This window comes from Peromyscus californicus, unplaced genomic scaffold, assembly GCF_007827085.1.
Source record: "Peromyscus californicus insignis strain IS unplaced genomic scaffold, ASM782708v3 Scaffold_11__1_contigs__length_118956290, whole genome shotgun sequence".
NCBI lineage: Eukaryota > Metazoa > Chordata > Mammalia > Rodentia > Cricetidae > Peromyscus > Peromyscus californicus.
In genome coordinates, this window is record NW_026294402.1 from 109,146,653 (window position 1) to 109,163,603 (window position 16,951).

The 16,951-nt window shown below is 49.5% G+C and overlaps 1 protein-coding gene across 2 annotated transcripts in view; it reads left to right on the forward strand.

Moving 5' to 3' along the window:
* The first annotated feature begins 1,090 nt into the window (after positions 1-1,090).
* The window catches only part of Osbpl10 (oxysterol binding protein like 10), a 248,742-nt gene continuing 232,881 nt past the window's right edge, over positions 1,091-16,951 (forward strand). For both annotated transcript variants that reach the window (XM_052723469.1, XM_052723478.1), the window contains exon 1: positions 1,091-1,916. In XM_052723469.1, the coding sequence (XP_052579429.1) occupies positions 1,630-1,916 (287 nt within the window). In that variant the 5' untranslated portion in view covers positions 1,091-1,629. The remainder of the gene's footprint in view (positions 1,917-16,951) is intronic.

The following is a 16,951-nucleotide window of genomic DNA, read 5'->3' on the forward strand; positions in this document are numbered from 1 at the left end:
CTTGTATTTCTTCTTGGAAGGCCATTTTGCTTTTTCATAATATGTAGACATCTAAAGCTCTGATTTACTTGATGGCAATCACTTCTCATGCCTCTGAAGCTTCTGCATGGGCATCTCTAGAGCTGAACTCTCCTTGAATTTTTTTGGACAGGTGTGAAGCTGTAGAGACCGGGGGAACTGAGCCTGTGAGAGTTAACTCTACCCAGCAATTACAAAAATCTGTCTGTCTGTCTATCATCCATCACTGTCAATCAATCTGTCATCTATCTACTATCCATCTATCATTTATCATCCATTCATCTAACATTTATCATCCATCCATTAATCTACTATCCTATCTATCTATCTATCTATCTATCTATCTATCTATCTATCTATCTATCTATCTATCATCTATCCATCCTAGTGTGTGTGTGTGTGTGTGTGTGTGTGTGTGTGTGTGTGTGTGTGTGTGTAAAGGAGTGGTCTCAGCTCCTCAAAGCTAGCTAATTTTAGAAACAACCAGATTGCACTGAATATTTATATCCACAAAGATAACTAGTGGGCTGGAGAAAGCCCACTATCTATCTGCCTTTGCTAAAGAGCAACACAGATTGAGCTGTGCCAAGTGTGTGGGTGGGCGAAAGAAGTTTTGGCTTATAGTGGAAGCTGGTGTGTTTGTCTTCTCACTCGCTCTCTGGTTTGGGCCCCTCTGGCTCTCAGGCGTGTGGTCTCGGGCGAAGGGAGTCTCGACTCGTTTGTCGTCTGTGCCCATCACCCCCGGGATCAGTATGAAGTGAGTGTGTGAGTTCCCGTGAGCGCTCACTGGAAGGCACCTCGTCCCAGCACTAGCTAGTGTTCACTACATCCTAACTCTGACTCGTGGAAACGCCCGCAGCTGACAGTTGGTTCACCTGGGAGAGTCACCTGCTGTCCCTTCCTTTCTGCTTCCAAACTCATGGGAGAGCCCCGAGGGCCTCGCTGCCCTGTTTCTAGGCTCCCCCAGTGAGGCTAATTTTCAGGTGACTGTGTACGTGCCTGGCCCAGGCTCCTGTGCGCCGACATACGGAGAGGGAGCGTGCTGGTGTCAGGGGCCGGGCGGGTCCATATCCGGGTGGACCGGGTGGGTAGGGCTGTTCCTCCCTCTAGGTCCCGAGGTGGATTGGGGTTGGAGGGAAGGGCCTGCGGAGATTCCCCATCACCCCTTAGGATCCGAGTGGGGGCAATAGAAAGAAGACTAGGGTGCAGGGCGTCGATCTAGGGCGTGCCCACCCTTTCTGCCCGGCCAACCCGAGGAGCATCCCCAGCCCAGGCCCCGAGCGGTCGCGAGGGACGAGGAGCTGGAGGAGGAGGGACCGGGAGCCCCGAACTTGCCCGGGAAGTGGCGGGAGGGCGGGGCCGGGCCCTGGTCGAGGCGGGAGGAGGGGCGGCCGCAGCTGCATCCAGCCCGGCTGGCTTCCTTCCCAGCCCTCTTTCCCTCCTCCTCCTCCTCTTCCTCCTGTATGAGTCAGGCATTTCCCGGGGAATCGGAGCAGCCACGCGCGGCCCGGGAGCCCGGAGCTGCAGCAGCGGCGGCTGCAGCTGAGGCGGCGGCGGCGGTGGGGCTGCCACGGCGGCGGCGGCCACCCGCGCCCCGGGCGCGCAGCGATCATGGAGAGGGCGACCCAGAGCGCAGACGGCGGCGGCGGCGGGGGCAGCAACAGCAGCAGCCGTAGCAGCAGCCGCGCCACCTCGGCGGGCTCCTCGCCCTCCTGCTCCCTGGCTGGCCGAGGGGTGGCCGGCCGATCGGCGGCCGCGGGACTGGGCGGCGGGGGCAGCCGCAGCAGTCCCGGCTCGGTGGCCGCTAGCCCGTCCGGAGGAGGCGGCCGCAGGAGGGAGCCGGCGCTCGAGGGCGTGCTCAGCAAATACACCAACCTCCTCCAGGGCTGGCAAAACAGGTAACCAGCGCGTCGCCCGCGCCCCCGCGCGGTCCCCGCTTCCCGGGTGTGGATGGTGGCGCCACCCGCTGCCGGGGACTGCCTGGGCATCTCGCCCTTCCTGCACCCTAGCGGGCACCGCAGCCGCGGGAGGAAGGCAGGAGCCCTGGTTTTCCTCCGGTGCTGGAAGCTTGAGGAATCTGGAGTGGCGACAGGAGCGCCCCGGGTGGTTCCGGTGTCCTACCTGCCAGAGGTTTCTCTCACCCTAGAAGAAAGGACTGAGGGGGACCGGCAGAGAGGGAGTGCTAGGTGCCCGGTGCAAAAAGCGTTCAGCACGTATGGTCTGGCACAGTTCTCCCCACCCCATAGTTCGTGTTAAAGTATGATGTTTAAAATACAACAAATAGCACCGCCACCAACAAAGAGCCTGTCGCTTGTCATCTTTGGAGTCCCACCCCCTCCCGTGGGCATACCCCTTCCCCAGTGGGTGGCTTAAGCGTGCAGTCTGTTATCATTATTCCCCGTTCAGGTGCATGTGAAGTTTCTTGCTTCCCTCTCAAAGTTGGCAAGCCTTGAATTGGGCGTGGTGGCAGACGCGTGTAATGCCTGCGCTTCAGAGGCTGAGGCCAGTGGACTTGAGTTTGAGGCCATCCTGGGCTACATAGTGAATTCCAGGCTAGTCTGAGCCACAGCGGGAGACCTTGCTTCAAGAAAGAAGTTGACAAGTCTAGTGATGGATAGACTTCTGGAAGGATCGGGCTGTTAGAGAATGGGATTCTCAGCATACTTGGGGTGATGACAGTGTGTGGACTTCCGTTGTATGGAAGGACTTTAAGGATCAGATTGACCTCCGGCCCGCGCACCACCCAGTGTGTGTCTTTGTTTGGAGAAACAAGCCAGAGATGAACTGCCCATCCAAAGACGCTGTACTCCCTAGGTCTTCGTAGATTTGGGACCCTTAATGGTTTGTGCCTGTGAGATTTGAATCCCACACTGGGGTCTGGCTTGTCTCTGCTGGTGGCTAGCTCTTCCCGCAGGCTGTTTGGAAGTGTTCTGATGGTTTCCAGATGAAACATGGGCTGTCACAGACTGTGTAACTCTGCTTGTGGGAAGAGAACCTTGGATGTAATGGAAACCAAGTAGTTCTAGATAAAGAACTCTGCAGCTCAGCAAGGGTTTCCTTGGAGATCTGTTACTATGTTAGTAGAGTTGCTTTTAACTTTTGAATCTTTCTTCCCCCCTCGAAATAGCTTTGGCGACTGCTCTTACCACCACCCGTTTTTAAAAGCTGAAAACAGAGAGGTAGGAGGGGAGAGAGAGGAGATGACTAAATGTGATTTCAGTTCTTGAAAGTTGTATCTCCGAATGGCAGTTTAAGGTGCCTTGCTAGTGACAAACACTTTGAAAGCACATCGGGCAATCACTTCTAACGCTTCTTCAAGAGCTTATGGGGCCAGTGGAGCGTCTGCCCTAGATAACAGTCGTTTTCATTGCCTGGCCATAGTATTTTACCTGCAACGTGTATTAAAGGATTTTGCTCTTTGTAGTGGATTTAGGAGGATTTGGAGTTATGTCCTTTTACCAGCTTTTAAACCTGCTCTGGTGTTTTGATTGGAGTCAGAGTTTGAGAAAAGGCAAAGTGAATACTAGCAATCACAAACTTAACCTAGGTAGAGTCCTGATGTGCACCCTACTGAGCATTCGCAAGTGAGGTCTCGACTTAGTATTGCCTTGCAGTCCCCTGCCAACGAATGCTCTTATTTGCCTCGCCAAAGCATTTTCTCTAATGGGTGATGGCTGTGTCCTGGCTTCTATCCTGGGTTGGGATCTCCTTGAGCCATGGCCCAACGTCCATTAATGGTCAGGAGGTAATTTATGCTGTGAGACCACACTGCTCCTTTCTCTGGGGGTCTTGTAGAGGGAGAGCTGTATCCATGAAGAGGAATTGAGAAGAGGGCCAAACAGACACCGTGAAGCGACAGAGACCTTGTTCAGTGATTTTCTTTCACCACAGCTGTCCATTGAGTATTTACTATGTACCTGGCCTGCTGTAGCGGCACAGCTCAGGAGACAAATCTAGGGGGATCTTCCATCAAGTGGCTAGGAAACACCCGAGGAGTGGCAGGAGCTCACTTACAGTACACTCCCTTTTCTTTCCTTTCTTAAAAAAAAAAAAAAAGGCAGAATCGGGGTTTATTAAAAGATGTTTTAAAAGTTATTTATTTATTATTTGTGTGTGCATGTGTGCTCGTGTGTGTAGAGGAGCGCACATGTGGAGGTCGGGGGACACCTTGCAGGTATCTCCTCCCCATGTGGGTCCCAGAGATCGAACGAAGGTCATCAGCCTTGACAGCAGGTGCCTTTACCCTCTCAACCTTTGTGCCAGCTCGAAAGATTTTTTTTCCCCTAGACAAAAGGTTTCTCTGTGTAGCTTTGCGCCTTTCCTGGAACTCACTTGGTAGCCCAGGCTGCCCTGGAACTCACAGAAATCCACCTGTCTCTGCCTCCTTGAGTGCTGGGATTAAAGGCGTGCGCCACCGCCCAGCTCAAAAGCTATTTAAATACAGGTTTTAAGCATAAGTGTCAAAAGAAAGAGGCACTTGGGAAGAGAATGAGAGCAGAGATGGGTATGGGAGTCTGAGAGACTGTCTCTTTTTGGTTGTTATTGTTTTTGAGATAGGGTCTTGTGTAGCCCAGGCTGGCCTCGAGTTCAGTCAGCGTAATCAAGGCAGGATGGGAACACGTGTCGATAGGCTTCTGTGCTGAGTACCTGCTTTGTGTCAACCACTCCCTGCAGGGTCTGGACCTGTCTTCTCCCACTTTGTTGTTTGGTTGTTGTTTTGTTTTGTTTTTCAGACATATAGCCCAGGCTGGCCTCAAACAATGTGTATCTGAGAATGATCTTGAACTTCTGATCCTCCTTGCCTCTACCTCCCAAGTGCTGTGACTACAGACATGCAGGGCCTGGAGATGGTGTTGGAGGTGGAACCCAGGGCTTCCTGTATGCCAGGCAAGCATTCTACCACCCGAGCTGCATCCCCAGGCCCCACTTTTAACATTTGTTATAAAAGTATATGTTTGAGGAAGCTCACCTCAAAATGATTACTGTGGTTTTCCTGGGTTAGTGGCGTTGTGAATGATTCTCATTGTCTTCTCTATTGAGTGTTGCTAAGGATGTAAGTTTTGCGCTCAGCATTCATTAGAGCTGTGCTGTAAGCACCTTGTATACTTTCTGTGAATGAGTGGAAGTGTCCAGAGCTGGCCATTGGCCCTTGAGTGGCAGGTGATAGGCCCTCCCTTATGCCTGGCAGCCTGAGTGGAGGACAGTCAGCTGAGCATTCTTGGGCAGCTGACTAGCTTGTTCTTGAGGGAGCCAGGGAACCACTTTACAGTCACTCTGAAAACATTCCAAGAACTTTAGGGACCGCCTCAAGGCAGCCCCTGCTTCAGGAGACCTTGGTGTGAGTGAGCGCTCCAGACAATCTGCTCTGGTCCTGGAAGACTTCAATTTACAAAACAAGTTAAAAATTTAATTTTCCTCCCTCCCTCTCTCCCTCCCTCTCTTCCTTTGTTTCTTGCTTGTATGTGTGTGGACACACATGGTCCATGGCACATGTGTGGAGGTCAGAAGACAACTTGTGGAAGTCAGTTTTCTCCTTCTGCCATGTAGGTCCTCTGGATCCCACTTAGGTTGTCAGGCCCAGGGCAAGGATCTTTCCCTGAGGAGCAATCTCACCAGCTCCGGACTTCACCTAAGTCAGTTCTCAGTGAACATTACTTGACTCCGACTACCTTGGGGCTGATTTCATCCGGACCAGTGGAGAAAGCGCTTCCCCTGCTGTGGCTCAGCAGAAAGTTGGTGATTGGTGCAATTTGAGGCCCGCCGTGGGCTTAAGGCCTGTGATTGGTGGAACCCGAAGCTGGGCTATAACATCACACACTACAGTGCTTCCTGTGAATCCCACATTCCCTTTTCTGGTGGTCTCATGTTTTTTTTTTCCACCATTCAGGAGACCCTACCCATGCTGCCACGGAGTCCGGAGTGCCTGTCCTTACCTGCTTGTGGTCTCTGTGTGTAGGGTGTGCTAAGTGGAGGACACAAAGAGGAAATGTAGCAGAGAGGGGCATTGGCAGTGTCTGTAGCAGCCGTAGCGCTATTAGGGTGACTGAGGACTGTGGGCATGCAGAGAAGGAGACAGACTGCATGCCTTGGTCACTGGAAAGAGCACCAGCTAGCTGCCTGGTTCTAAGAGCTGGGGGTCCTGACACCCAGGGCTTGAAAGCCATAAATACCGGCCATTGCTTGCTGCTACCAGGAGTAGCTGCTGCTAATGAGCCTCGATTGCTGCCCGCTGAGTGCAGGGCTGCGGAGGGTGAAGAAATGGAAGGCTGTGACCTGAGCATCCAGAGTTCTAAGTCTTTGCTCATTAGTGTGTGGAGCCATAAGCCCTACCTGTCAGGGTCCAGCACTGAGTGTCTGTTAGTCCAGCCTCGGCTCTCTTGGGCTTGTTGGGGTCTTAGAATCATAGACACAGAATCACAGCAGCTAAGGAAGCTGCTCTTGAATTTGTGATCTGTCTGCACAGACCCAAAGAGCCCAACCTAGCCACCTGGTTGGGATATTGCCATTATGTGTGTGAGGCGAATGTGTGTTTTTGGATAGGTTGCCATCTGTTGGCTTTACTGCTGATCCATGGTCGGTTGTATGGATATACAATATATATGGATATGCCAAATGGATATATGATTTGTGTGTTATGGGTTGATTAGAGAGAGCATCCCAGTTTTTGACCCATTTGGGTGGTATGAATATTCTAGTGCATGAACATGTTATTTCTTTTCTTTAAAAAAATTAAACGTGCATCTATCTATCTATCTATCTATCTATCTATCTATCTATCTATCTATCTTTATTCATCTGTGTGTGCATGCATGAATGCCATGCTTTGTGTGGAGGTCGAAGGACAACTTGCAGGACTTGATTCTTTTCCTTCATCATTTCAAGTTTATGAGGCTTGGTGGCAAATGCCATACCCACTGAACCATCCTACCAGCTTCCTGACTCCCACTCCTCAGGCCCTCTTTTGGTGGGGGGACAGGATCTCATGTATCTCAGGCTGGTTGCAAACTGGCTATGTAGCGAGAATGCACTTCAACTTCTGAATCTGTGTCTCTACCGTTCAAGTGCTGGGATTACAGGCACTCACCATGATGCCGGATTTATTTGGTGCTGGGGATCAAACTCAGAGCTTTATGCCTCCAGGCAAGCAGTGCTCCGTGAAAGGGAGTGTCCCCAGCTGGCTTCTGGCTTCAGGGGACTGCCGCTCTCCTTGGCTTGTCACTGTGTCCAACAGTGTCTGGCAATCTTTCTGTCACTTTCTTCTCTGGCATGTCAGACCTGCCGCTGTCTCCCCAGAACTTGTGTGACTACATTGAGGACCACCCAGATAATCCAGGACCATCTTCCCATCTCAAGATCCTTTGTGACCTCTGCTGTGTGCCAGCATCCTCACCACAGAAGGCAAAACGGAGAGATTCCAGGGATTAGGATGTGGGCATCTTGGGGGTAGAGACAATATTTAGCCTCTCTCAGGGCTACAGTTTCTAAACTGGCTTAAAAAACAAAACAACTCTGTGTCTGTGTGCCATGTGTCTGTGTGTGTTTACTGTGCTGTGTGTGTGGGTTGGAGGACAGCCTCAGGTGTGGGTCCTTGCCTTCCATCTTATTTGAGACAGGATCTCTTGTTTGCTGCTGTGTACCCCAGGCTAGTTGGCTGGCACATTTCCAGGAATTCTGTCTTGCCTCCCATCTTCTTATAGCCGTGCTAGGACTGTAGATGTGTGAGCATCCACAGGCTTTTATCTGGAGATTCGAACTCAGAGCCTTAGGGCTGCATGTTCAACCCTTTAGACACTGAGCCATCTCCTCAGTCCCTGCTTCTGCTTGTGAGGACAGAGGGGACTTTGGCGATGTGAGGTGCGCAGTGGGTGGCTGGCTGTGGCTCTGCTGCTGCTTCCTCACAGTCTGTTTGTGGACAGCTGTCTGAAGACTCCGGGAAGAGACAGTGATTTAGGCCTCTGTGCCCTGAGCGAAGGGTTGAAATGATCGTGCTGGAAACTCCGAGGCTTTTTGCAGTCCTTCCTGGCTCCTGCTGATGTGATTTGGGGCCGAGCCAAGACAGAATTGAAGAGAAAACAGTCCAGAATTTGATTTTTGACAACCCAGACTGGGTTGAATATGGTCACAGCTTCAAAAGAAAGTGCTTTATTTGTGTCTCATACCATGATATCAATAACAGCGATAAAATCAGGAAACATTATATGTGGTTTTCTGTTGTAACTCCATTATTTGAAGGTCAGATACGTCCTTTGGGCCATGAGTAACTTTCTTTTCTGGCCTTGCAATTTTAAGGGGACTATTTATGTTGTTGTGCGGTTTGGTCCTTTTCTATAAATACATTGATGAAAATATCAAAGGGTGTGGGCTCGTGATATAACTCATTTGGCTGATCATTTTCCATGGATGCCCTGAGTTTATCCTCAGCACCACAGGCGTGGGGGCATGGTGGTGTTCACCGGTTGTCCTAGTCCTTTGGAAGTGGAGGCAGGAGGATCAAAATTTAAGGTTGTCTTCACTTAGAGACCAGCCTAGACTACATGAATGTAAAGTGTAAAAGGAGAGGAAGGAAGAGAGGCAGGGCTGGGGACATGGCCCACTGAGCAGAGCGAACATAAACATGACCTACGTTCAAGACCCCAGCACCCAGGTACAGCCCAGCGTGGTGGTGGGTACCTGCCACCCCAGCCCTGGGGAGGGGAAAGTGAGAGGATCCCATCCAGCTGGGATGGTGAGAAGCTCCAGATGGACTGAGACTCCGTCTTAAAATGTAAAGGTGGAGGGGCCAATGAGGAAGCGAGGATACGGTTTACTTTGATGAAGGCCCTTGTTGCACAAGGGTGATGATACTGTAGAATCCACAGAAAGGTAGGAGGAGGGAACTGACTCCTGAAAGTTGTCCCCTGACCTGCAGATGTGTGACATCCCCAATAATAATGATAGGAACAACAATAACAACATATTAATATATAGAAGATGATAGAAGATGACACTGGACCTTGACTTCTGGTATACACACAGGCAAGCACACATGCACACATGTAGTCACTTTACATACACCAAGTTGAAAAGCAACTGTCTTAGTTAGGGTTTCTATTGCTGTGAAGAGACACCATGACCACAGCAACTCTTATAAAGGAAAACATTTAATTGGGTGGCTTCCAGTTTTAGAGGTTTAGTCCATTATAATCATGGCAGGACATGGCAGAGTGCAGGCAGGCATGGTGCTGGAGAGGGAGCTGAGAGTTCCACATCTTGACCCGAAGGCAACAGGAAATGGTCTGAGTGTCACACTGAGCAAAGCTTGAGCAAAGGAGACCCCAGAGCCCACCCCCACAGTGACACACTTCCTCCAACAAGGCCACACCTACTCCAACAAAGCCACACCTTCTAATAATGCCACTCCCTATGAGCTTATGGGGGCCGATTACATTCAAACCACCACAGTGAGCTATGTTAGTGTTGGCTTTTCATTATGGGGGTGTTCTAAGTTGAAAGATCTGTAGAGAGCCTTTTGGAAAATGTGGGTGGGACTGGGGACCCTGCGGGCCTGCACTTGGGGAAGCAGAGTGGATGAAGGGACATAGATGACTTCCAACTTGTCTCTGTTGTCATCATTCTGTCAAGGTGTTGGCCTGATGTTAGCGGACTGTGAAAACCGCCCCCCCCCCTGCCCCCAGAGACAGTCTGGGCAGAATCAAGGAAACCTTCAAAGTGCAGTGTAAGCTGGTGACATATCCTTCAGACCTCCTCCTCTTTGCAGGTAATGTGACTTGGCAGGATGTTTATACCCCAAATATTTATTGAGCACCTTTTGTGTGTGTGCCAAGTGCCACATGAGGGGCAGGAGGTATAGTTTAGGCCTTGCCTTAGGGAACTGACAGTTCTTACTAAGAGAGGCCATTTGTTTGTAAGGAGCCTGAGAGGAAAGAATATAGGCAGTATGGCCTCCATAGCAACTAACTGTGCAACCTCTATCATTGTAAGCAAGTGGTGAGACTGTGTTCTAATAAAACTTTATTAGCAAACAGATGGTGAGTCGCATGTAGCCTCCAGGATGCAGCTTGGACCCCTTATCCCTTATGCAAGGTGTCGACGCAGCTGAGTGTAGGGGCTCTGAACTGCTCGTGTGACCTTTAGCTTTCCTGTGATTCTGTCCCCTTTACTTATTTCTTCAAAATGTGCATTATTACTATGTCCGGGCATGCTTGTGTCATGGTGCATGTGCAGAGGTCAGAAGGTGTCTTTAGGGGCTGGGTTTTCTTCCAGCTTTATGCAGGTTCTGGGGCTTGCACTCAGAGAGCCAGGCTTTCACATCCTCTACCTGCTGAGCCACCTGGCTGCCTCCCATCTCTCTCTCTCTTTCTCTCCCTCTCCTGTAGCAGGAATCTTAAAAGTTCTTATTAATAAAATCAAACCTGAGTCAGGTGTTGGGGTGAACACTGGAAGATCAGAGAACCAGAACAAGCCACAGCCACCTCACCTGGCCAACTTCTCAGCTGGTCTTGTTTCCTCAGACTGGAAGCCTCTGTGTCCTCATCCCAGTGGCTCTCAGCTGAACTGTGCTGCTCAAAACCTAAAAGCTTAACCAGTCAAATGCTTAACCAGCCAAAAGCTTAACCAGCCAATGCTTAACCAGCCAAGTGCTTCTAGTTCCTGGTCCTCATGCCTTATATACCTTTCTGCTTTCTACCATCACTCCCTGGGATTAAAGGCTCGCTTTCTGGGATTAAAGGCGTGAGTCACCATGCTTGGCTGTATCCTTGAACACATGGATTTCTGCCTAGCTCTGCCTCCCGAGTGCTGGGATTAAAGGCGTGTGCTACCACTGCCTATCCTCTATGTTTAATATTGTGGCTGTTCTGTCTCTGACTCCAGGTAAGTTTATTAGGGTACACAATATTTTGGGGAACACAATACCACCATACTCTCCTCTCTCTCTTTCTGCCCAGGATGGCCTCAAACTTGCTATGTAGCTAAGTGTGACCTTGAATTTTTATCCATCACCTCCCAAGTTAGTAGTAGTAAAAGTAACTCATTTATTTATTTATTCATTCATTCATTCATTTATTTACTTTTTGAGATGGTGTCTCACTGTGTAGCTCAGTTTTTATCTATCTATCTATCTATCTATCTATCTATCTATCTATGTATGTATGTATCATCTTTCTATTTATTTATTTGAGATGGTGTCTCACTATGTAGCTCAGGCCCGGAACTCACTATGTAGACCAAAATGGCCTCAGGTTTGCTGTGATCCTCCTGCCTTAGCCTTCCAAGTGCTGAGAGCACAGGCGTGCTTGCCTGGCTTCTGTTCTGGATCTGTGAAATGGGGACAGTACAGTGTCTGTTGTGGGGATATTGGGATCTGAATTAGTCACCTTCCCTGTTGCTTTGACAACATGCCTGACTAAAGTGAATTAAGCATGGAAGGGTTTATTTGAGCTTGCGGTTCAAGGGGCAAGTCCATCATGCCATGGGTCGTATGCTGGCAGGATTGAGAGGATGTGGGTTACATTGCATCTGTGGGTCAGGAAGCCGAGAGTAAACAGGAAGTGAGCTGGGCTATCAAGCCTCAAGTCCCACCACCCAGTGACATACTTCCTTCAGTGAGGTTCCACCTCCTAAAGGCTCCACAACCTTCCCAAACAGTGCCGCCAGCTGGGGAGGAAGTGTGCAAGCACACACATCTGTGGGGACTGTGATGATTAACTTTGGCAACTCGGCAGGCTCTGGACTCACCTGGGAGGGAGTCTCAGTCGGGAATTGTCTAGGTTAGGTTAGTGGGTGGGTGTACCAGTGATGGATTTTCTTCATGGGGTTCATTGAGGTGGGAAGACCACCCTGATTGTGAGCAGCACCATTTCATGGGCTAGGCCCTGGCCTGAATAAAATGGGGAGAGTGAACCACGCATCATCATCCAGTGCTCTGGGCTTCTCTACTTGGGATGCTGTGTGATCAGCCACCTTAGCTCCTGTGGCTGTGACCCCCTGCTGTGATGTTGTAACCTCCCTTCTCTTTTCAGTCGCTTTTTCCAGGGGATGGCATCACAGCAACGGGGGGGGGGGGGGGGGGGGAGGTAGCTGAGACAGGGGTGTTTGAGGTTCAAACCTCAGCAGGCTCCATGGGAAAGCTGTGAATAGAGGAGTCAGGGAGACCAAGCTGGGGAGAGCAGCAGCCTAGCCTCGGGGTGGAGGGCAGAAGACAGATAAGGAGGACTTGAGAGCCAGAGGAGCCCTTGCTGAAGATGGCCCAGAGGAGGGCTCTCCTGGGAGGGAGCTTAGTGAGGACATTGGCTTGGAGGAGCGAAGGAAGAGGGCTTTAGTAGGCCTGGAATGTAGGGTGTGTATGAACCGAGGCTAGAGAGGAGACCGTAGACAGGTTTGAAAAGCTGTTGTTTCCTGGGGGCACTCCTAAGTCTCCAGACCACAGATGTGAAATGCTTACATTGGCACAAATTAGACACTAGCCTTGGAACAATTTATAAATACACTGCCCAATTTTGTCCTTCAAACAAATGGGGGTACACGCAGCACAGACCAACCAATCTCCCTCTTCTATAGCTGCGGAACCCAATTAAGCATTCTTACACGTATTTCTTTACTTTGTGTGTATGTGTGTGGGTACACATGCCATAGTGCTCCTGAGGAGGTCAGAGGACAACTCATGGATGCCAGTTCTCTCCTTCCACCCTCTGTGTCCCAGGAATCAAACTCAGTCTTCAGGCTTGGTGGAAAGTGCCTTTTCATCCTCTGAGCCATCCTTTTGGCTCTAACCCTTGTATTCTGGGCATCAGTAGGGTGTTTACATGGTAATTCCTGGATCTTTTCCTGTCCCCTCCTGCTTTTTCATTTCCTGTTAGAATGAAGCCGTGATGGGAAGAACTAGCAAGCAGACACAATGGCAGGAATCCTAGCAGCCATGTTGAATTTGAGATAACCTGGATGAAGGCCAGAAGAGACATGGCCTCCAAGGACTTTGTGTTTTAGAGCCTCTTTACAGATTAATCGTTAGAATTTCATGAGTAGGAGGGAGGGAGCTTCTTTTGTAAGCCCCTATTAGTCAGCTCTAACTCCTCCACCTTGGAGATGTAGGTAGCATCCCATGTTACAGATAAAGAACCTGGGAAAGTGGTACACGTGTCCAGTTGATGATGTAAAGTCTAGACTTGTGTGTCTTCTTTTGATTTTAAACATTTGTTAATTTTTATTTTATGCACATGAGTGTTTGCCTGCATGTATGTATGTGCAGCATGCATGTGCAGTGCCTGAGGAGGCCAGAAGAGGGCGTCTGATACCCAGGAACTGGAGTTTCAGACAGTTGTAGGCTGCCGTGTGGGTGCTGGGAACTGCATCTAGGTCCTCTGTAAGAGCAGCCAGTGCTCTGGGCCATTTCTCTGGCTCCCTGGAATGAGTTTTCTTTCCTCTGTTCTTGGATGAACTCTTGGAGGTCCATCCTCTCATTTTCTAGATATGATCCCAGGTTTTGCCTCAGGCTAGACCAGCTGTAGCTCATTCCTTTTAGGATAACCCTATTCTCTTCTTCCCTACTCCCGGTCTGTGCCTGTTTTCTTCCCAGCTGTGGCCTTCAGGAAGAAGCAAGCTGTGAGTTTTAAGTAGATATTTTGATCTTAGGGTCCTTTCTGTGAGTGGGTGGTTGGAAACTCTACAGTGTAGGCATTCTGTTTGCAGTTTTCTCCTTAGGTGATCTTGCCAGCTCTGGGCTGGTCCTCTGTAACCTTGTGTGCCTGCCTGGTCTTTTGGTCCCTTTTAGGTTGAGGGGGGCATTTGGCCTGCAAGAGCTGATAGGTGGATTTAAAAAAAAAATATTTTTACTTTTTATGTGTATGAGTGTTTTGCTTGTATGTATGTATGTATGTATGTATGTATGTGTACTGTGTGCATGCCCGGGTCTACAGAGGTCAGAAGAAGGTGTCTGATCTTCTGGAAGGGTGGTTGTGAGCCACCAGATGGGTGCTGGGAATGGAACCTAGGTCCCACAAGAGCAGCTGATGCTTTAACTGCTAAACCAACTCTCCACCCCAACCCCCATTTTTAAGGCAAAGTCTCACTTTGTAGACCAGGTCATAGTTTTTGTCACTGACACAAACAGACATCCGGGGAAGAGGAACTCTCAACGGAGGAATTGCCCCCATTAGACTGGTCTGTGATTATTTCCGTGGGACATTTTCTTGATGGTTGATTGATGTGGGAGGCCCCAGCACACAGTGGGTGGGACCACCTCTGGGCAGGGTTCTATAAGAAAGCAAGCTGTGCAAGCCACGGGGAGCAAACCAGTGAGCAGCACTCCTCCATGGCCTCTGCTTCAGCTCCTGCCTCCAGGTTCCTGCCCTGACTTCCCTGATGATGGACTGTGACCTGTAAGCCAAATAAACTCTTTCCTCCCAGCTGCTTCTATTCAGAGTTTTATCACAGCAACAGCAAGCAAACATTTTCCTCGTGCCTTGAAAATGGGCCCCAGGGACTGTGATGGGACCTGGCTGGCCTAGCATGCTTCAGACACTGGCTTTGATCCCTAGCACTGAACAAACTGTCTGTGGTGGTGCTCACTTGTAATCCTAGCACTCTCAAGATTGAGGCAGGGGGATCCAAAATTCAAAACCATCCGACTGGGTGCAGTGGTGTACATCTTTAATCCCAGTACTGGGGAGGGAGGTGGAGTTTTTGAGTTTAAGGCCACTCTGATCTGCAGAGTGAGTTTCAGGTCAGCCAGAGATGCATAGTGAGATATTGTCTTAAAAAAGATCACAAAGCAGTTAGGGATGTGACTTAGTTGAGGCTTGCCCAGCAAGCACAGGGCCCTGGGTTCTCCTCTCAACACTGCATACACCTGGCACGGTACAACACTTGGGGGGTAGAATCAGGAGGGTCAGGAGTTCAAGGCTAGCCTGGGCCAGAGGAGACTGTCTAAACAACAGAAGAGGTCAGAAAGCACAACGCCATTTTGTGGAGAGAGCATTGTTGGGGCCGTGGTAGTTTTCATTCTGCTGGTGTGGTAAAATAGTCTGACAGAGCACCTTGGAGGGGCTCTCGGGTCAGTCTCCAGCATGTGGGGGACGTGCTGGTTATGGTGGCTTGAAGTAGCTGGTCACAGGGCACCCACTGTCCGAGGAAACAGCCAGTGTGGATGCTTCCTAGTGCTCTTTCCATGTATGTACACTGTAGGACCCTTCCCAGGGTGAGGGAAGTTAAGTTGGCTCTTCCCACACCAATGAACATAGTCTAGATAATCCCTACGGGCCTGCCCCCAGCCCGTATCCCATGTGAGTCTAGATTCTGTCAAGTGACGAGTCTCACTGACCATCACTATGGTTTCTTAGTCTCTTTGTGGTCACTTTATCACCCTGACTAATGCAGGCCTTCCTCCTCCTGAGCAGTTGGCAGCTGATTCCTTGGTCCAAAGGGCATTGTGGTAACAGTCATAGTTAACTCAGGGGTGGGTGACATGTGACTTAGATTGTTTTGTTAACTGTCAGTTTTCAGGGTTGCTCTTGGAGTGACCTGAATCCAGAGCATGCGGTTAAAAGCTACAACTTTGGGAGTTTTTGTTTCTAGGTAACTCTACCAGAGAAAACACGGACCCTTTTTTTTGTTGTTGTTGTTTTTTTTTTTTGTGTGTGGTTTTTTGAGACAGGGTTTCTCTGTATAGCTCTGGCTGTCCTGGAACTCGCTCTGTAGACCAGGCTGGCCTTGAACTCACAGAGATCCTCCTGCCTCTGACTCCTGAGTGCTGGGATTAAAGGCATGTGCCACCATGTCCTGCACATGACTCTGAATGAAAAGTCTGTATTGCTGGCTGGTGGGTGCATGGGGAACTTACCCAATCATGCAGCCCTGAATCTCACTGTTTTTTGTCTTTTATGTGCAAAAAACCATACCCCAATTGGTGCAGTTTGGTTAGCAAGAGCAGTTAGTGAGAAGTGAAACTAGAGAAGCCAAAAAGCAAGGTCAGTACCTCTCGAGACTTTCCTGGATCCTGGAACTGTGGACTAGGTCTTTGATGCCCTAGGTCTTTTTCCCTGTTTTTGGTAGATGTTGGGGCCTACATGCTGGGTTGTAAGGACACATTGTGCCTCCAACATGGTGTCAGTTGTGCTAAGGTCTAGGAGCCTGATAAATTTATTTTTTCTTTTGCTCAATAACAGGAAAGATTTATTTATTTATTCTTTGATTGATTGATTGATTGATTGTGGGTGGGTGGAGCAGAAAGGTGAGTTTCTGGAAACCTTTTAGGCAAAGTAAGAGAAATAGAGGGGGTCTGTGAGATCTGTTGAAGTCTGAAGCTGTTTTTTTGTCTTTTTCTTCTCTTTTGGAGACAGGAGCTCATGTAGCCCAGGCTGACTTCAAATTCTCTGTAGCTGAAGATGACTGTGAACTTCGGTCCACTTCTTTTGTAGGTAAAAGCAGAGTATGAACTAAGTTGGACCCAGTGAGATAGCATCTCTTCATGTCACAGGGCTGTCTGAATTTCTGTCGCCGAGAGCTCCCCCTCTTAATTTCCTGCCTGTAGTGTGATTGATATTTTCAGGGTTTTTGTTCATTTTATTTATTGATTTTTTGACAATGTCTCCTGATGACCTTGAACTCCTGAGCTTCTCGCCTGCATCTCTTAGGTGCTGGAGTTGCAAGTGTGGCTGTTTCTTGGTTTCAGACTTTAGATTCTTCTGTGTTACAGCTAAAGTAACTTTGGACCTGACACTTGACTTCTGTGGAAGTGACACTGACCAATGACATTTATATAAGATTCATAGCTTGGATAATAGCATCGTGTTGGTGTTGATTACTCAACTTTGCTACCTGTACATTGAAGTGTCAAGGGGCAGAGGGGTGTTATGTCCACAGCAGCTTCCAAAGGAGTTAAAGGATGAATGGGGGTGGGGTGGGGAGGGCTGGAAAAGATGGCTCAGTGGGTAAGGTG